This window comes from Euleptes europaea, chromosome 13, assembly GCF_029931775.1.
Source record: "Euleptes europaea isolate rEulEur1 chromosome 13, rEulEur1.hap1, whole genome shotgun sequence".
Lineage (NCBI taxonomy): Eukaryota > Metazoa > Chordata > Lepidosauria > Squamata > Sphaerodactylidae > Euleptes > Euleptes europaea.
In genome coordinates, this window is record NC_079324.1 from 10,638,115 (window position 1) to 10,658,980 (window position 20,866).

Genomic DNA, 20,866 nt, shown 5'->3' on the forward strand with positions numbered 1-20,866 from the left:
TTACTCATCACGGTCCTTGTGTGTCCTCTGGCTGTTTCCAGGGAGGCCTTCAACAAGAGTAGAGGCAAGGACAGAGCCTATTCACACTGCGGTGTCAACAACCTAGTCTCTCCAGGATCAGAGGAGCATGCCTATATTAGGTGCTTTGGAAAACAGGCAGGATAATGCTGCTGCCATTGTCTTGTTTATGGGCTTCCTAGAGGCACCTGGTTGGCCACTGTATGAACAGACTGCTGGACTTGATGGACCTTGGTCTGATCCAGCCTGGCCTTTCTTATGTTCTCATCTTAACTTGCTGAGCCTACAACACAGTCAGTAGCTACAGTGACCTGTGTACATTTAGATAGTTTCAGAGGGTAGCTGTATTGGTCTGCTGTAGAACAGCCAGATTTGAGTCCAGTAGCATCTTAGAGACCAACAAATTTTTCAGGGTGTAATCTTTTGAGGCCTTGACCTGGATAGCCCAGGCTAGCTTGATCTCATCAGATTTCTGAAGCTAAGCAGGGTTGACCCTGGCAAGAATTTGGTTGGGAGACCAAGGAATACCAGGGTCATGACATGGAGGCAAGCAATGGCAAACCACCTTCAAACATCTCCTCCCTTGAAAACCCAACCAGAGGTCACCATTAAATCAGATGGAGTTTGCCATTTTCACTGCTGTTCCAAACCGACATTTTCATTGAGCTATCCACTATAAGCTCAAGATCTCTTTCAATCATGGTCTCACTCATTTCAGAACACATCAACATATATATTTAAAGTTAGGATTTTTTGTTCCAGTATACATCACCTTACCAGTTATTGAGCATGATGGTGCAAAACCTCAATTAGGCCTGAGATTCCTTCCAGGACTGGCTGGTAGTTACAACTTGAAGTGTGGACCTTGTGCTAAGCCTGTACTGTTCGATGCAATATGTAATTCTCTCCCCCCGCCCCGCATATATGGAATTTGTTTTGACAGCAGGGTCACTGGGGCTTTCCAAGTGCTCCACGACACATATTTTTCCTGTGTGGCAAGTTGGATGTGTCTTGAGGCATGGGTTCTGATCATATCTCTTTATTCTGTTTTCCTGCTGATGATCTTGTTATTCGCCGAAAGATGATCTTTGCCTTATTTCTGGCTTCCTCATTGATGAGATTCTCTTCTCTTGCTTGGATGGGTGTTTTCCTGCAGTGAACTATTGAGGAAATGACAAGAATAACTTGTTTGCTTTGTTGCTACTGCCCTTGAGTTTGGATGCCCTTGCCTTTCAAAAAGGTTGCTTCTGGGGACTTTCTTTCCCTCTTGGAAGCCAACCTTTGCCTGGGAGAGGTTGTGACCTCTCCGTGAGGGTTCCTTCTGCCCAGTGAGTTGGGGAGGCCTCTGGGTGATCTTGCTTAAATGGCCAATGCTTTTTTCTGTGCGTCCACCTGTGAAAAATGTATGTTTCTTCCCTTGTTGGGTTCCATGGGTGAATGGGAGCACGGTAACTTTATGGAGGCAGGCCAGAGTCACCATGTGTTGGTTGACTGCTTCCATATGTGGCTGATGTGGGTTTTTTTTGTTGGCCTGTGCCTCTGGATTGGTGAGTGTTGTGTGGTGAGCTCCAGTGCATTTGCAAAGTTCTTCAGAACTGGATCTTTTTGGCATTTTTCTCTGCTGAACGAGCATAGGATACGAATCACATCAGTGCCAACTAAACTGTACATTTCTTAATTAACAAATATGATTGTAGTTTCTCATGCCTTTAGGATTAAGGGGTGGCACACAACTCTGACAATATAGGATGGCGACGTACGAAGATGAAATTTTGGGGGTGTCTGAGGAACAGGAGCCTTGGAAATCGGCATAAAGGTCTACACCGGCATAAATAAATATTCCAGCCCAACTGGTTTTCGACACTTAAGCCACATATAAAGCTTCCAAGGGAGAAAATACAGATTCCAACATAAAGACAGTCCTGGGATTTAGTGAACATGCATAGGCTTGAGTCTGGAAGAAGTACATGTCTGAGGCGTCAAGGGCAGAATTCCCACGACCCTTGGCGTTCAGCCTGTCTCTCCACTGACTGCCCCACAGAGACCGCACTTATTTAAGCAGCCCACGATCGCGTGTGTGTGTGTGTGTGTGTGTGTGTGTAAAACAGGAGTCCTCCGAGGTTCTGGCTTGCTGACTCAGAGGCCGGCTTGCTTATTTATTTCTCCTCCCGCTCAAAGCCAACTCAGGTCATGTGAATTATTTAGCAGGGCCTTTTCAGCTCTCTCTCTCTCCACAAGGGGCTAGGCCCAGGTCTACCTTGCAATGCCACCTTCCCGAGGGGGAAAAAAACAAAACACACAACAAAAGCATGGGGGGGGGGTTGTTTGAGGCTGTGAAAGAGCTTCCTGACAGAGGAGACGGAGGTAGTGGAAAGATGGGGGGGGGGAGAGAAGAGAGCTGATCCAGGCGGGCTGCCATCGAGGGCTCTGCTCGCCACGTCGGGATCCCGTGAGGGACACCAGAGCAGCGGGCGACTAATGCTGCCATTTCTCTCTCTCTCTCCCCCCCCCCTTCCCCTCCACATCCATCCTTTACCGCCACCCTTTCCTTACTCCCTCGTCGTGTCCCCCCTCCCTTTTAAAACGTCCTCATAAACACCTGCTTTCGCCCTCCCCCCCCTCCCGTCCAATTCTTCCCGCTCGTCCGTTATCCCCTCCCCCCATCCCCCAACGGCTTTCCTTTCGGCCGATCTCCCCTCATCTCTTCCCGCCTTTTTCGCCCCCCGTCCTCCCTCTCTCTCTCTCTCTCTCTTTCGTCCTCTCCCCCCCCCGCCCGGTCCTGGTTCCATCCCTCCGTCCCCCCCACCCCACCCCGTCCCATCCCGTCCCGGCTGCAGGCGGAGCGGGCCCGGCAGGAGGCGGAGGAGGAGGCGGCGGAGGAGGCGGGGCGGGCGGCCGCACGTCCCCCGGCCGGCCGAGCGGCCCCCCCGCCATGGGTCGGAAGCGCTGCGTGGGGGGAGACGGCTCCAAGATGGCGGCGGGTTGCTGCGGGGTGAAGAAGCAGAAACTCTCCAGCTCCCCCCCGTCGGGCTCGGCCGGCCCGGGCGGCGGCGGCGGCTCCCACTGCGGCGGGGCGGCGGCGGGCGGCGTCGAGCCGGGGTCGCTCCCCCCGCCGGGCAGCGCCCGCCTGAACGGCCTGGGGGGGCTGGCGGGGGGCGCCGCCGGCTGCGCCCTGGCGCCGCCGCTGCCGCCCAGCTGCGGCGGGGGCCCCGGCGGCCTCTCCGGCCCGGCCGCCGCCGCGCTGCTCGCCTCGCCCGGGGCCGGGCCCGGCGGCTGCAGGAAGATGGTGGTGTCGGCCGAGATGTGCTGCTTCTGCTTCGACGTGCTCTACTGTCACCTGTACGGATACCAGCCCCCGCGGAGCCCCCGCTTCACCAACGACCCTTAGTGAGTACCGCTCCCCCGGGACCCTCTCGCCCCCCCCCATTCCACCCCACCCGCCAGGCCGTGCGGGGCTGCTTCGCCAGCCACCTCTGGCCAGGACTTCCCCCCTCCCCCTCCAGTGCCCTCACCCCCCCCCGTGCCCAATAATTACTAATAATGAGAATCGTTAGATGCAGCCCCCCCCCCTCTCTCTCTCTGCAGACTCGTTAGGCTCTGGGCAAAGTAGATCTCAGACATGCAGCTTCTCCCTCCTCCCCAACACGTCTGTGAGGATTCTCCAGCTACTTTCTGGGGGAACCCCCCCCCCTTTTGTCAGTAGTGAAGTGGATCCTGATCTATTTACAGCATTTACTTAAATGCAAGACTAGGGTTCCCCCCCCCCCCACGGGTATGCCGTTAAAAATAGAAGTGGGGGGGGGCATCTCCTATTCCCATACAAAAGGGCAAGAGTCCAGTAGTACCTTAAAGACTAACAAAAAAAATTTTCTGGTAGGGTATGAGCTTTCGTGAGCCACAGCTCACTTCTTCAGATACTAAAGCTCACACCCTACCAGAAAATATTCTTGTTAGTCTTTAAGGTGCTACTGGACTCTTGCCCTTTTCTACGACTGCAGACAGACTAACACGGCTGCCCACTGTGAATTATTCCCATACAAGTTAAAGCTCGTACCCTACCAGAAAATATTCTTGTTAGTCTTTAAGTTGCTACTGGACTCTTGCCCTTTTCTACTGCTGCAGACAGACTAACACGGCTGCCCACTGTGAATTATTCCCATACAAGTTAAAGCTCGTACCCTACCAGAAAATATTCTTGTTAGTCTTTAAGTTGCTACTGGACTCTTGCCCTTTTCTACTGCTGCAGACAGACTAACACGGCTGCCCACTGTGAATTATTCCCATACAAGTTAAAGCTCGTACCCTACCAGAAAATATTCTTGTTAGTCTTTAAGTTGCTACTGGACTCTTGCCCTTTTCTACTACTGCAGACAGACTAACACGGCTGCCCACTGTGAATTATTCCCATACAAGTTAAAGCTCGTACCCTACCAGAAAATATTCTTGTTAGTCTTTAAGGTGCTACTGGACTCTTGCCCTTTTCTACTACTGCAGACAGACTAACACGGCTGCCCACTGTGAATTATTCCCATACAAGTTAAAGCTCGTACCCTACCAGAAAATATTCTTGTTAGTCTTTAAGTTGCTACTGGACTCTTGCCCTTTTCTACTGCTGCAGACAGACTAACACGGCTACCCACTGTGAATTATTCCCATACAAGTTAAAGCTCGTACCCTACCAGAAAATATTCTTGTTAGTCTTTAAGGTGCTACTGGACTCTTGCCCTTTTCTACTACTGCAGACAGACTAACACGGCTGCCCACTGTGAATTATTCCCATACAAGTTAAAGCTCGTACCCTACCAGAAAATATTCTTGTTAGTCTTTAAGTTGCTACTGGACTCTTGCCCTTTTCTACTGCTGCAGACAGACTAACACGGCTACCCACTGTGAATTATTCCCATACAAGTTATAGCTATATCCAATAAAAAAAGTGTGTAGATCACAATGGGTAGCCCTGATGGTCTGTCTGTAGCGGTAGAAAAAGAGCAAGAGTCCAGTGGAACCTTAAAGACTAACAAAATTTCTGGCAGGGTGTGAGCTTTCCTGAGTCACAGCTCATTTCTTCAGATTTTGTGTCTCTGTGTAATAGTTTTACATTACATCCAGGGTCATCTTTTCAGGTAAATACGGTACTAAGTGTCTCCGCTGAGTTAGTGCTGTGCAAAGAATGGTTTAAAAAGATAGTTTTCCCCTATCCTTTAGAGCAGGGGTGTCGAACTCATTTGTTAGGAGGGCCGGATATGACATAAATGTCACTTGGTCGGCCGGGCCATGTGTAAATAAATAAATGCCATAAAATGTAATGCCAGATACTGGAGATTCAAACTTTATAAAGGACACAGGCAAAGTCAATTAATGTTATCGTTTCTTACTTAAAAAACAAACAAGCTTACAACAATAACATTCTTACAGTATTTTCTTTTACTTAACAGTCGTATTCTTCTGTTAAGTATGCTTGTATTTTAAGTAAAAAATAATTTCATTAATTGACTTTGCATGTGTCTTTTGTAAACTTTGTATCTAGTCCCTGACATTATTATTTTTTTATTTTAAACCTGGTTGGGGTGGCTGGCTAGTTTGGCTGGCAAGTCTGCAGCGAGCTTGACAGCCCAGATCTGAACTGCGGGGAGGGCTGCCTTGGCTGGGAAGCCTGCAGCAAACTGGCCCAGATCTGGACTAGAGGGGGACTGGCAGCCTTAACTGGTGAGCCAGCAGCCCTCTCCCAGTCCAGAAAGACAGGGAGAAAGAGAGAGAGAGAAGAGAAAGAGAAATAAAGAGGGAGAAAGAGAGACAGAAAGAGTGAAACAGGAGAGGAAGGAAGGAAAGGGAGAGGAGGAGGGAGGGAGAGCCAGAGGGAGAGAAGGAAAAGGAGAAAGACAACAGGGAAAGGCAGATGACTGGGCTCACAGGGCAGAGTGGTCCAGGAAGCCCAGAAAAGGGCGGGGAGAAGGATCCTGCTGGGCTCTTGGACTGCTCTGGCCCAGGAAAGCCCAGGGCGAGAGAGGTGGGGAACAAGGTGGAGAGCGATGGGGGGGGGAGGATCCTGCTGGGCTCCCAGGCTCCTTAGCCCAGGAAAGACCAGAGGGGGGGGGGGAGAACGAGGCAGAGAGCGAGGGGGGGGAAAGGATCCTGCTGGGCTCCCGGGTTGCTCTCAGAGCGAGGAGGAGAGTGAGGGAGAGGAAGGAAGGAAGACAACAGGGAAGGGATGGGGCAAGGCGGCTGGCTGCGCTCGTGGGGTCGGAGTGGCCCCGGGAACCCTAGAAAGGGTGGGGGGAGTGGGGGCTGGCTGCCTTGGCTCCACGGGCCGGATAAAAGCTCTCCAGGGATTGGATTCGGCCCGCGGGCCGCATGTTTGACACCCCTGCTTTAGAGTGTGTTATGAGATTTTCCAGCTTTCTCTGTTGAGCCCCCCCCCCAGGGTAAGAATAACTATGATTATTAGTTGCATCTTGAACCTTGAATGCTTCAAGTTGCTGTGTGTTGTTTTTTTAAAAATACAGCTACTTTTCTCTGTCACCTCGGAGTGTCAGTTAAACCCCCCCTATCTGTAGTCCCCTGTGTCTAATAGTGATTAAAGTGTACTGTTGTATTTTAAGGAACTCCTCACCAGGTACTACGCAAAATATGTGGGGGAAAGTTGCTTCCTCACTCCCATTTTTTGACTGGGACATCCGCTTCATCCACCTGTGCTGAGTCCCCCCCCCCCCCCACTGAATGGGACCAATGTTATTAATTATGTTCAGTACTTTTACTTTTAAGCCCTGCACAAAGCACTTTTTAAAAAGACCTTGCTTGTAAATTTTCAGCCTTTAAAAACAGCATATTGGTAAGTGGTGTGGCCCTCAGACTTGAAGGGGCTATTCAGTACACAGTGCCCTCAGACACTTAATCTCAAAACCTCTCTTTTGCCCCAGAAGATCCTGCTCTGTGGCAGAAAGATCTAATTATCTCTAGCTGATAACTCTCCTAGTGCATTCACGCTTCTCCACTCCCTGTTTTCAGGCTGCACAAACAACTTCTGATAACTATTCTGGACTCCAAAACTGCCACAATTACCTCACACCAGAGACCCTTCCCTACTTAAGTTTTTCTGTTGCAGTCTTTGGTCATTGTTTTCCCATTCCAGACCCCTCCAATAAGTCTTCCATTCTCTTTATGTAGCTGCTTCACTGAGACCACTAGTGAATATTCATCCCACCCCCAGGTCATTTGGCAGCTCCACCATTCACCAGTGGCTGGGTATCCTGCTGCTCCCAGGCCCCCTTGCATACTCCTGCAGCAGTCCTTGTGAATGCTTTCTTGCTCAGATCTTGTATGGCTGCCAGTTCCTGTAGAGGATAGTTATATATGTTATAAAACAAATGTGGGATTCCCAGTCCGTTGACACTCTGGTAATATAGGGTTTAAATATAGGGTTTAAATGGAGGGTGACTTCCAGGGAGAATCAGCAGGTACAAAGGGATTCTTAAATCTTCCACTGCTGGGCCATTTTTTGTTTTAAAGTTGAGGTCTGAGGCTGGAAGATAGCCCACCAAAGAGGGTGGTGGGTGGGAGTGGCTTTGGAAGGTAGGACAGGCATGAGAAGACAAGCATTTCCACTGAATGATTTTTCCCTACAGATTACCGTCTTCCCCACCTCCAAAGTATTATGTTAGCAGTATGGGTTAGCAGTAAGTGCACATTTGCTGACACAACATGTAGTTCTGCCTTCAGAGCAGCTGCTCTGTGACTAGATTGATCCCCCTTTCCTTCTGCATTTTTCTTTTATCTGATAAATAAATATGTAATTGTTGCTCTCTGTAGCGGGTCTTCCTCATGAAGTCTAAGTCCACAACATCCCTGGTGTGACCCTTGGTCATTTATACTGGGGGTTTCCTTAAACCAGCCTCTGTCTGCCAGTTTCATTTTAACATCTAAGTACCCCACATTTCAAAACTACTCCAGAATGCCCCGATATGGAGGAGCTAGTATAGACCTTGAGTGACTCTGCCCTTTTTCAATATTTCATTGTCCCTGCATAGTTTTCTCTATGATAGTCTCAGATTAATCTTTTCAAACAGTCTCAAGAGAGCAGTACTCTGGCATCTCCCAAATCATTGTGTGACAGTAAGAATCTTTCCTGCAGACCTTTTTGAGTTGCATATAACTTTTCAGGCTGTAGTCGTATATTTGTGAGAGAGAATGAACTCATTTGGGCTTTCTTCTCAAGCAAGCACGCATAGAATCTGACTGCCTGTCTCTCTTCATTAGCAACCCCAGTGAACATATCTACAGCCTTTCAGAGTATCACTTACACAAAGGGCAGAGTGAAGAGTCTTCTGTGTAAGGATTGGTACAACTGGGTTGCATCAACCAAGTTAGCATGTGGGGTCTCTGCAGAGACGGAGCAGGGGAACATACGACTATAATGTAATTCTGCTTCCTCAGTGGTATCAAATCAGTTTTCTTACTTCACATCACTGGATTTGGGTTAGTAGCTCTTCTCCAAACATGTCCTTCGTACAGCTACTTCTGCCTGTAAAACAGTAATGGTGGTGGTGGAAAGTGCTGTCAAGTCACAGCTGATTTATGGTGACCCAGTAGGGTTTTCAAAGCAAGAGACATTCAGAGGTGGTTTGCCATTGCCTGCCTCCGTGTGGGCTGAGAGAGTTCTGACAGAACTGTGACTAGTCCAAGGTCACCCAGCAAGATTCATGGGGAGGAGTCAGGAATTGAAACTGATCCTCCAGATTAGAGTCCACCACTCTTAACCACTACACTATACTGACTCTCAAAACCGTAATAATCTCAGTCAAAAAACTTGAGTGTTCTTCTCTACTTTTGTATCTTTACATCTTAATGAGCTCCAAAATTCTCATAATGAAGGACTGCCTTGTGCAATTTAAAAGAGAGATAGTTTCCCAGTTTTTCCCAGTGACCTCCTGTGAATTGTGAGAAGGCCATAGCTCTGCATACAGTACAAAGATCAACTGCTGGCATCTCCACAGACTGTGGGTAACAGTTCTGGGCGAGTCATCTTCAGAAAATACATCAATCCAGTTCTCATCATGGACATTCAAGATTAACATAAAAAAATTTGTTACCCTTTTTACAGCCTGTTTTACAAGCAGGGAAATTATGTCAAAGGGGTGATTTAACTCTGTTTTTCAGTATTACTTGTGGGCGATTTGGATTATTGAGCAGAAACAGGGAACCTGAGATAAGGTAGTTATTCCAGATTAATTGCTATAGAATGCCAGGTTGTGAGTTTTATGTAGCACTGGAAACTTGATAGCACTGCCACGTTTCCCCTGCATACACCAGCACCCTCAGTCAGCACTTTTTTCAACAGTGACCTTACAAGAGAATGCGGTTTTCCTTTTGTTTGTATTACAATAGCATTTATATCCCCCTCTCTGATCCAGTAACCCTTAAGCTACTCTCATTGGAACCCCATAATACTGTTAAATATAGTTGGCAGCTCCTGTTTCAGTATGAATCTTCTAAGCCATATGCCATTCCCAAATACTGCTGTATTTTATTTATGTGCCTCTTGCGCTGGAAACTCCTCCTAAGTGTGTCATCAGTTTCTGTACAGTTTCCAGCTCCCATAGATCCGTCGCTTCCCCAGTGACAGCTACGGGTGATGCAACTCGTCTCCTTCCTTTGCCCTCAAATTGCCAGGACTGTGGGTACAGATGGATGGTCACTTGAAAGGGTTCCCCATGGCAGGTCTGGCCACAGAAGGAGCTGGTAATCTGTAGGGTTTGTCCATTTGGGAAGCCTGCTGCTGCCATGCCCTCCATTTTTTCTGGATTTCAGAATCGTTTTGGCGGTATGGTAATGGCTGGGCACGTAGCATGGCTATAATATTGTACCTTTATAAACATATTTATTTAAAACATTTATGTCTTACCTTTCTAGCCCCACATGGGTCTCCTGGGTACCTCATGGTCAGCAATTTAAAACATAAATTAATGTGAATTAACCCCCATCCAGCATGATTGCCAGCTCGCTTCTGATAGAGTTTTCATGTCCAGATAGGAAATAGCTGTCAGGAAAGCTTGGCAACAGATGGGCATTTATAAGAATAGCCATACTGGATCAGATCAGAGGTCCATATAGTCCAGCATCCTGTTTTACACAGGGGTCAACAAGGTACCTACAAGAATGGCACAAAGGCCAAAGGCCGCCTCTGTTGTTGCTCCTTGGCACTGGTGCTATTAGGTTATTGCCTCCAAAAGTAGAATTTCCACTTAGTCATCATGACTAATAAACATTAATGGACCTGTTTTCCATGAACGTATTTAAATTCCATTTTATAGCCAGCTAAACTAGTAGCGGTCCCCACATCCTGTTACAGAGGGGTGGGGCTAGGGCACTGATTTAAGCATGGTCCTTGATTGTTGTTGCCTCTTCTGCATCTGTTCCATCTGATAGAAATGACTAGGGTGGGGGGAACAAGTTTGAGCTGCTCTAGTTTCACCAAAATCTTTACCATACATGCACTGTCTTCTGTAATCAGTGCTTTGTGTATATTGCAGGAGCACACCATTTAGTACTGGGCACATGATTCAGGCTCCTGGGAATCTCTGCTGGAGGGCTTCCAGGGAATTGGCCTGCTTGGCTGCCTACTGTGTAGGATGGCTGTGTAGCTCGGGGGGGGGAAAGGAAAGGTCCCGTCAGGCATGGGGACTGTCACCATGGTGTTCCCAGTAGAGTAGGGTTTAGTGGCTGTGGAATACTCAGGGTAGGGGGGCAGGGCAGAGCAATAAGCCCCAGTATCCGGCACATTTGATTAACTTGCAAACATTATTCCTGGTGAGTACCAGATAACAAAGCTTTTACTGTATATAGGTTGCAACAGTAAAGTGTGGGGGGAAAAGGCTTTGGCGCAGAATATCCATCCCCTTGCCAGAATTTTCCTATTGTCAAAATACAGTTTAGTTGGCTTTAGTTCATTTGACTTTAAAAGGGGATTATGTCAACATAGGCAGAAAAATACCTTGGGCGCTCTCCCTGCTTTTGCAGATTCCTAAATATCCAGTTCCTCCCCTCCTTATCAGTTCTTATGACTGTACCATGTGTTCCTGTAGATGAGAAAAAACCTAAACTTCAAACCTCCGTTTGAAAACCTGCAGATGGAACTAAGTGACTGAAAACCTGCAGATGGAACTGGTTCTCCCTCTTACTTTTGTTACTGCTTTTTAATATATATAAAATCTTAGCACAACAGCAGAGGCCTCCCTTATATCTCAGTAAGACAGTGTGAACTGTCCTCGCAGCACTGGCAGGTTAGCTGGTTGGCGTCTTGTCTCCAAACAGTCTCCTTTTCCTTTAGTTTGGAGAACAAAATGTGTTACTAGGCAGGCACTAATTTGTCTCTTGTTGGCTCTTTGATTTCTAAGGAAATCCCATGCTCATCTCAAGAATCACACTTGAGCTGCTCAGCTTGGCATGTGGATCATCATGGTTCATGGTTTTGTCCTTCATGCTAAGGTCTATCGTACAGTTGTCACCTCCTGTGGAGCTCTGTTTCACTGCAAATGGGGACAGATTTTCCTCCCCTTAACATGTATTTTAGATTCTTTTCAGAGGAAATCCCTGTTCTGATATCATAATCTCTAATGCACATCTTTTGTATTGCCCTGTCCTTTTTCGATAGCGATATGCATGCACTATTCTATTAATGAAATATCATTCCTGCACTATGCTTGGTCTTTGTGTCACCCGGGAAACCTTCTCCATTCCATAGATTTTCATGGTATTTTTGCTTTAGTATCTCCTGGTAGTAATTATCTGCTCAGTCTATTTTATACTATGCAAAAGTTTCTGGGTGGTATACATGGGCCTCCATTTTATCTTCAGAAGAACCCTGTGATGTTGTTAGACTGAGAGCAAGTGACTGGCCTCATAACTCATGCAGTTTAATGGCTGAGTAGGGATTTGAACCCAGATCTTCCCAGCCTTAGTCTGGCACTGTATCAATTGCACCACACCTTTTCATAATCTGATCCATGTCTGCTGCCACTTCTGATTCTCAGTCAGTTCTGCTGTTGAGGATATCAGTAATGTATGTTTATCTGCCAGATTGGCCATCTCTGTTGTATGGCTGCAGTAACTGGTATTCCTTGTTTGTCATGCCGTCGAAATATGTTGGCCTTTTTCACTTCTGCCTGTCCTTTCTTAGTGTTTGTATATGCAAGACATGGGGACTTCCAGCTGTTGCCCTGTTTCTTCAAACACTGTTGTCCGGGTTTTCTTTTATGATCGTCCCTTGTGTGTGTAAAGTGCCTTCAAGTCGCACCTGACTTATGGCGACCCCTTTTGGGGTTTTCATGGCCAGTGCCTTCCTCTGCACAGCACTATAAATAACACAAATGTTACATAGTATCAGTCTACCCCTGTATGTGTTTCTGGACGGCACCTTTTGATTACACTCTTGGCAGGATACTTGAGGACTTCAAAACAGGTTTTTGCTGATGAATCACACCACCAAATACCTACTTCATGTTCTTAATTGTTATATTATCAATAGAATACTTAATAGTTGAAGGTATGCATTTTTTTTCAAGGACAGGATGACTTTTTCTGCTGCTGTCCAGACGTTGTTTGCATAGTTAAGGAGTCTACTATCACTACCAGATACTGTAATATTCTTCATACTGTGTTTATGTTCTGGAAGCCCGCAATACTGAAGTGGATGGGTTCCCTCTTCTGGTCCAAGTTGAATTTAGATGATAACTTTCACATGCTTACATTCTGGAGGGGAGCTCTGCATTGGGGAGGGGAGGGTTTTTTTCCATATACTATTGCATGAGATGAAATTGGACTCATCTGCATCTTAGTTACAGTTCTGCTATGCTTGGAGTAGGACTTAATTTTTAAATCAGATCCAGTATATATGCTACCTTTCAGTCCCTTTGCAAACATGCTCATTGGCTCTAGAAAACTGCTCATAGTATTGAATCCTAAGAGCTCAGTGTCTTCTGACTTCAATCATCTTCATAGGCACCAGCTTTTATAAAGGCTCAATGTTCTTGAAACTCTAGCCAGTTCTCGTTGAGGCTGTATTGCTGTAGCATCATGTGTGTGTTGAATTCTGTTTTAAATGCATGTTTTATTTATATACTTAATTTCTACCCCACCTTTCTCCCCAGTGGAGACCCATAGTGGCTTACATTGTTCTCTTCTGCATTTTATCTTTAAAACATCCCTGTTACGTAAGTTAGGCTGAGTTATATGACTGGCCCAAGGTTGCCCAGGAAACCTCTGTGGCACAGTGGGATTTGAACCTGGGTCTCCCAGATCATACAGTGGCACTCTAACCACTACACCATGCTGGCTGTCTCTTATACAGGCCACCATTGTGATTTTGGGATTATGTAGGAATGAATAGGAACAGATATTCAAGACCCTGTTTCAGTAATGGTCTTGTGGATTCTCTCTTTCTCTCCCCCCCCCCCTTTGCTATTTTTATTTTATGTAGAACTTTCTTCCCAGGAACAGGACTGAGTGACTGCAATTTCTTTGCAGTTTTTCAAGTCTGAACCCATTTAAATTAATGGGTTTAGACTTGAGTAACTCTGCATTGTGAATTTGTAGCATTGCCTGTTTGTGTCCTGCACGTACATTCATATACTCAGTGAGAATCTGTTTCTCATTGGTGTCTTAAATCTGTGACTCAATAAAGCATCAGATGAGAAAATTATTAGTTTTTCATTCCAAAGGGAAAGCCATTTTAATGTGTTGTGCCAAAACACAGAGTCCTGAGGCTTAAAGATTAGCACATGCTGTTATGGTAAATGCTTTTGTTGGCTGGAGCATACTTTGGGGGTTACTGCACTTTGTATTCCCAGCGATGTATTAAGAGTTTGAAAACGTTGTAAAAAACATTGCTTTAAAAGGGTTTTTGGATACCACGGTTTATAAATGGTTGGAAGACGTCTTCACAGCTAAAGGGGCCAAACAAAGTGTGAACAGTATTTTTTATAACATTTTCAAACTCTTAATACATCACTGGGAATACAAGTGCGGTAACAGCCTTTGTCAGAAGTATTAGCTAGTGAATATTTAGTATCATCTCATTGTTTCATTAATACAACAGAAATTATTTCCGCCCACAGTTGAATTTGTGGCTAGTACGCAATTTTGAATTTCCTTCTGTAAGTTGTTCAGGGATTCCTCCATGGAATACTCAATCTGCAAGTTTTAAGAGCTGAACATTTTAATGTAAAATACAAGTATCTTGTTTGGATGTTTGCTGTACAGTAATTTCAGGTCATCTTCATGGGAACCAAGTTAAGGTTTTTTGCATAGCGGGAACATGTTTAAACCAGTATAGATTGTGCAAAAGTTGGGTTGACTTTTCATTGAATGTATGGCATAGAGATATTTAAGGAATAGGGTTGCCAGTTGTGGGGTGGGAAATACCTGGAGATTTTTGGGATGGAGCCTGAGGAGGGTGGAGTTTGGAAGGGGAGAGACCTCAAGTGGGGTATAATGCCATAGAGTCCACCTTCCAAAGCAGCCATTTTCTCCAGGAGAACTGGTCTCTGTTGCCTGGAGACCAGCTGTAATTCCAAGAGATCCCCAGCCACCACCTGAAGGTTAGTAATCAAAAACTGGCTCCAAGTACACAAGGAAGGCAAGGAATCAAAATAATGCACTTGTATGGCTAACAATAAAAGCTCAGACTCAAACTGAAATGCAATTAGGTCTATTCAAAGGAACAACCTTAATTATAAGAATAAATACGTGCTCAAAGAGCAAAAGACAAAAATCAAACAAAATTCACAGTTACAGTATCCCAAAGGTAAGTATAAGTATACAATTTCTCTAAAAGGTAAGTCGAGGTATAATAGGCCAAAAGTCCAAACATCCAACTGGTAAATATGCACAGGCAACGGAGTAGTTATAAACCGCAATGGGCTTCCGGTAAAGTCTCCATTTCATATTCTTTTTCAAGCTTCAAATGTTTCCGTGTGCCAATAACCCTTATGGGAAAAGAAGCTTGTAAGCTTGCAATTCAATATGGACAGCTTTGGTAAAGCGTCTCAAAGCTTTACCAAAGCTGTCCATATTGAATTGCAAGCTTACAAGCTTCTTTTCCCATAAGGGTTATTGGCACACGGAAACATTTGAAGCTTGAAAAAGAATATGAAATGGGGACTTTACCGGAAGCCCATTGCGGTTTATAACTACTCCGTTGCCTGTGCATACTTACCAGTTGGATGTTTGGACTTTTGACCACCTGAAGGTTGGCAACCCTATTAAGGGACTGTACAATAATTATGAAAATGTAAAGTTGGCTTACTTTTACCGCCATCATTTCATCTTAATGGTCATCGAGCTCAGTGGTTTCCAACCTTTTTGGTATGGTGATGCATAAGTCCAAATTTACTTGTTACCTTGACCCACTTGAAATAACTCTGCAAAAGCCTGAGGCCCACTTTCATAGGCTTCATAGTCCACTTTTGGGTGAGGACTCACAGGCTGGGAAACGCTGTTCTAGCTGAACTGTTCAAGGCAGTGAGGGAACCTTGCAGCCTTCTTTCTTCCAGATGTCTCAGCAGCTGGCTGTGACATTTTTGCTAGGCTCTTTGAGAATCAAATTGCTTGTCTCTGATCTGAATGCTACTGTTATGGCAGGGTCTGGACCTACAGTACCTTAATACTCCTTTTAGTCACTTCTGCTTGAATAGATTTCTGTTGCCTAGGATGCAGACAAAAGTCTTGGACCACTTATAGTATCTATCCTCGCTTGTTACAGCTAGAATAAGAAAACTAGCCCTTTTGTTAACGGCACAGGTAAATTTAATTTCTGGGGGTAAGATGCTGGCTGCCTTAGTATAAGAAGTGGAACATGTGGTGGGTATAGTCTTTGTTTTAAAAACTGAAGTCCTCACTAGATCCAAACTGTCTTGGAAATTATTGGCCAGCACCTACTTTACCACTTACAAGCAAGATACATTCCCAAGTGATCCTAAACTCATTTTTCTGGATCCTTTTCTACATGGGTTTGGAGCTGTCTAGAACTGTTTTGGTAGTTGACTTGTATTCAGGGATTAGCAGGAGAAGTGTGACCCTGGTGGTCTTCGTGGTCTGCAAGATGGTTAACTGAAGGTGTTGTTTGGTCTCCTGTAGCACTTGAGAGTGATCAGACAGATGCTACTTTGCTGTTATGAATTTTGTTTCGAAGCACACCCTTGGATGACTTTGTTCAGCCTAATGGTGGCCAACTTGTGAAATTTTTTAAGGCGCTGTACTGTAGCTCTTGCCTAATATCAATATGAAAGTGATGGCTGGTTCATATGCAAATTTGGAGAGGCGTACTGTCAATAAGATGACAGCTGACCATATATGGAACGAGAAATGCCTGATGGTCAAGCTGGATTCAGAAAAGGAAGAGGCACTAGAGGTCATATTGCAAATGTATGTTGTTTACTGGAGCATACGAGAGAATTTCGAAAGAACATCAGCTTGTGTTTCATAGATTACAGCAAAGCTTTTGACTGTGTGGATCATGAAAAGCTATAGCCGGTTTTAAAGGAAATGGGTGTGCCACAATATTTGATTGTTTTGATGCGCAACCTGTACTCTGGACAAGAGGCCACGGTTAGGACAGAATATGGAGAAACAGAATGGTTTCCAATTGGCAAAAGAGTTAGACAAGGATGTATTTTATCTCCCTATCTCTTTAATCTGCATGCAGAACATATAATTAGGAAAGCTGTATTAGATTTAGATGAAGGTGGAGTGGAAATTGGGGGGAGAAACATTAACAATTTGAGATATGCCGATGATACTACATTACTGGCAAAAAATAGCGAAGACTTGAAACGAGTACTCCTGAAAGTTAAAGGAGAAAGTGCCAAAGCAGGACTACAGCGGAACATCAAGAAGACAAAAGTAATGACTATAGGAGAATTACTCAACTTTAAGGTTGACAATGAGGAAATTGAAATTGTTCAAGACTTTCTATTCCTTGGTTCCATCATCAACCAAAAGGGAGACTGCAGCCAAGAAATCAGAAGGAGATTGAGACTCGGAAGGGCAGCCATGAAGGAGCTAGAAAAGATTCTGAAGTGTAAGGATGTATCACTGGCCACCAAGATCAAGTTAATTCATGCCATTGTATTCCCTGTTACTGTACGGGTGTGAAAGGTGAACAATGAAGAAAGCTGATAGAAAGCAAGTAGATTCCTTTGAAATGTGGTGTTGGACGAGAGTGTTACAGCTATCATGGACTGCCAAAAAAACAAATCAGTGGGATCAAATCAAGCCTGAACTGACCCTAGAAGCTAAAATGACTAAACTGAGGCTATCATATTTTGGTCACGTTATGAGAAGACAAGAGTCACTGGAAAAGACAATCATGCTAGGAAAGGTTAAAGGCAGCAGGAAAAGAGGAAGATCCAACAAGTGATGGATTGACTATAAAGAAAGCCACAGCCCTCAGTTTGCAAGACCTAAGCGAGATTATTAAAGATAGGACGTTTTGGAGGACATTGATTCATAAGGTCGCCATGAGTTGGAAGCGACTTGACAGCACTTAACACACACACACAGCTGACTCTATTTAATATGGATCTTGGAGCAGCTGTGTTCTGTATCAATGCCTACAGGCTGTTTTGGACTAGATGATTTTTAATGATCTTAGATAATTGAGTCAAAATGAAAATAATGGCTGGTTGGGCCATGTGATGGGGGTGATATCTGTGTTGAAAGGGGTCATATTCACTTAAAGACTCAGGTTCTCAGTCTGAGGATGTTCTCTTTTCCCTGCTGTTTTGCCCCTGGATGATCAGGTGGCATTTCAGACAAGGTGCTTTCTAGTAATGTGATAAGCTAAAACTGGGTCTCCACTGGCGAACACAAGTTCATCAGTTGCTAATCATGCATTAGTAACATCATGGATTGGCTACCGTCATTTTCCGTGGCATGGAGCTTCCCTTGAAGATAGTTTGAATGGTCCAAAATGAAAGTACTTGGATTGTGATGGAAGGGGCTCCAGGACAGACATTGTGGTTATTCTGTGGGAGTTGCGCTAGCATCGTATGACTTGGAGTGTTCAGTTCAAAGTGGTTATTATTATTTGTAATGTCATTAACAACATGGGGTTAGTGTGCCTTTTTGGAGTTTCTCCCCTCTTGAGAGCCCCTCCGGTGAAGGTTCTGAGCCAGCCTGTTGTTTCTAGGGGCATGAGGCCAAAAATAGGCATATTTTGTGGGGGTTCATCTGTTTGTGTTGGCTTTGGATATTTTCTTTTGTACCACCTTGGAAAAATACTTTAGGAAAAGCAATATACTAATGTAACAACAAAGCATATTGCTGAAAGTCAGACAAATTACTACAAAAGTGAGGTAGCAAGCAAGTATATTTAGTAATGCTTTATTTTAAATGTTAGAAAGGAGTTTATCTGGTATGATGTATCCAAGTATGCAGCAGAAATGGGAAACTGTTTGTTCATTTAAAGAAGTACCGTATATACTCGCGTATAAGCCGAGTTTTTCAGCCCAAAAAATGGGCTGAAAAAGCTGGCCTCGGCTTATACGTGGGTCAATACAGTAGAGGGGGGGGAGAAGGGGGGGAAACTTGCCGCTGGGCCCGCACTGCTTCCTGCCGCCGGGAGCAACCTTGGGCAGCCGCCTGCAGCTGCAGGAAGACTGCCATGGCCTGTGGCGCCGCTTCCCGCCGCCGGGAGCAACCTTGGGCAGCCTCCTGCAGCTGCAGGAAGGCTGCCCCGGGCCACGCCGCCGCTTCCCGTCGCCGGGAGCAACCTTGGGCAGCCTCCTGCAGCTGCAGGAAGGCTGCCCCGGGTCACGCCGCCGCTTCCCGTTGCCGGGAGCAACCTTGGGCAGCCGCCTGCAGCTGCAGGAAGGCTGCCCCGGGCCGCGCCGGGCCGCGCCGCCACCGGGAGCAACCTTGGGCAGCCTCCTGCAGCTGCTGGAAGGCTGCCCTGGCCCGCGCCGGGCCACGCCGCCGCTTCCCGCCGCCGCTTCCCGCCGCTGGGAGCAACCTTGGGCAGCCGCCTGCAGCTGAAGGAAGGCTGCCCCGGGCCGTGCCGCCGCCGGACCCTCGCCGTTTGCCAGAGAGCCCTGTAAGGTAAGCCTGCGGGGGGGGGGGTTATAAGCCGACCCTCGGCTTATACTCGGGTGCCTAATTTTTCCCCATTTTGGGTGAGAAATTAGGCACCTCGGCTTATATGCGGGTCGGCTTATACATGGGTATATACGGTAGTAACAAACAGTGTAACACCCTTGTTCAGCTTCCAAGCGGCTAACAGGGAAGAGCTGCACAGAATTTCTGCTTTCTGTTGCTAAAGCTTTTGATTGGTGTAATAGGAGTAATAGACAAGAGTCACTGGAAAATACAGTCATGCTAGGAAAAGTTGAGGGCAGCAGGAAAAGAGGACGACCCAACAAGAGATGGATGGACTCAATAAAGGAAGCCACAGCCCTCAGTTTGCAAGATCTGAGCAAGGCTGTCAAAGATAGGACATTTTGGAGGACACTGATTCATAGGGTCGTCATGAGTCGGAAGCGACTTGACGGCACTTAACACAAACAATAGGAGTAAAAATAATCATTTTGGTATTTGGGTTGGCATGATTGTAAACTATATTTTGTGAGATAGGAAGGATTGTAAAAGTCTTGCATTCATACATTCACCCCTCCACCCCCAGCTTTTGGTTCTCTTCAGTTTTCTTTTACTCTGTTTAAACTTGCCTAAGAAATAGCAAACCCATATAGTAAATGCTCCTCTGATCTCTTGCACCTTCCAGCCTGTCTTCTTTCAAACATTTCAAACTACTCTGATAGCGATCTTGGGTATATTGCTGCAAAGCTGCTTTAAGCTAACCATAGGCTTGTATTCTGCATTGTTTGCATATGACGTCACTGGCTAATACAAAGGAACATGTCTCTTACCTATTGCACTGTTTACTTGCTTGCTGGTTTGGGTATCCGTCTTTCTCTGTCCGGCTCTTTGTCTCAGCTGAGCACTGTTTCTAGGAATGGCTGAAGTTGCTTATGTTACTGTTGACAAACTTTCTTCACTACTTTGGATTTCTTTCTTTTTCTTTTCTTTTTTTTGCCACCCCTTATGGTTTTCAAGGCAAGAGACATTCAGAGGTTGTTTGCCATGGCCTGACTATGCACAGCGACCCTGGTATTCCTTGGTGGTCTCCCATCCAATTACTAACCAGGGCCGACCTTGCTTAGCTTCTGAGATCTGACAAGATCAGTCTAGCCTGGGCTATCCAGGTCAGATCAGATTTCTTTAGTCTTATAGAATTGTGTTTTTGGGAAGCCAGATGTCCAAAGAGATGGTGATAAAATAAAACATAATTGTCCATAGCGCCTGCTGATGCCTTTTCTGGAGCCCGCCAAGTGTTTTTATGAAGGGGGTGGGGCCCGGTAGGGCTTTTGCCCAGCAAGGCTTCTGATTGACTGTTGGAGATTTGATTGGCTATGCAGAGTTTTAAAAATGTTGCTTTGGCAGCAGCTGCTGCCAATGCCAACACAGCGCAAGGATCTACACTCGGCTACTGAAGTTAAGCTGTGGCAATCATTTTGTGGCTGGCCCCACCTCCTGTGGCAGCCATTTTGTGTCAGCCATTTTGTGCTGCACCCACCATACTGTGTCAGAATTCCAAATGTGCCTGCAGACTCAAAGAGTTTGGGGACCCCTGGTCCAGGGTGCATCATGTTTTGTTTTGCCATTACTAATAAAAGTAATTGTAAATAAACATTTCAATAAATATTTCAATAGTTTTCAGACCACTTAGAAGGCTGTGTGACTGTGTTCTCTGGCTTGGTTCAGATTATCGTTGAAATCACAGTAGGAGGAAACATATCAAGGC

The 20,866-nt window shown here is 45.8% G+C and overlaps 1 protein-coding gene across 2 annotated transcripts in view; it reads left to right on the top strand.

Moving 5' to 3' along the window:
- Positions 1-2,942: 2,942 nt before the first annotated feature.
- The window catches only part of AMMECR1 (AMMECR nuclear protein 1), a 151,073-nt gene continuing 133,149 nt past the window's right edge, over positions 2,943-20,866 (top strand). For both annotated transcript variants that reach the window (XM_056859351.1, XM_056859352.1), the window contains exon 1: positions 2,943-3,405. In XM_056859351.1, coding sequence (XP_056715329.1) covers positions 2,951-3,405 — 455 coding nt within the window. In that variant the 5' untranslated portion in view covers positions 2,943-2,950. The remainder of the gene's footprint in view (positions 3,406-20,866) is intronic.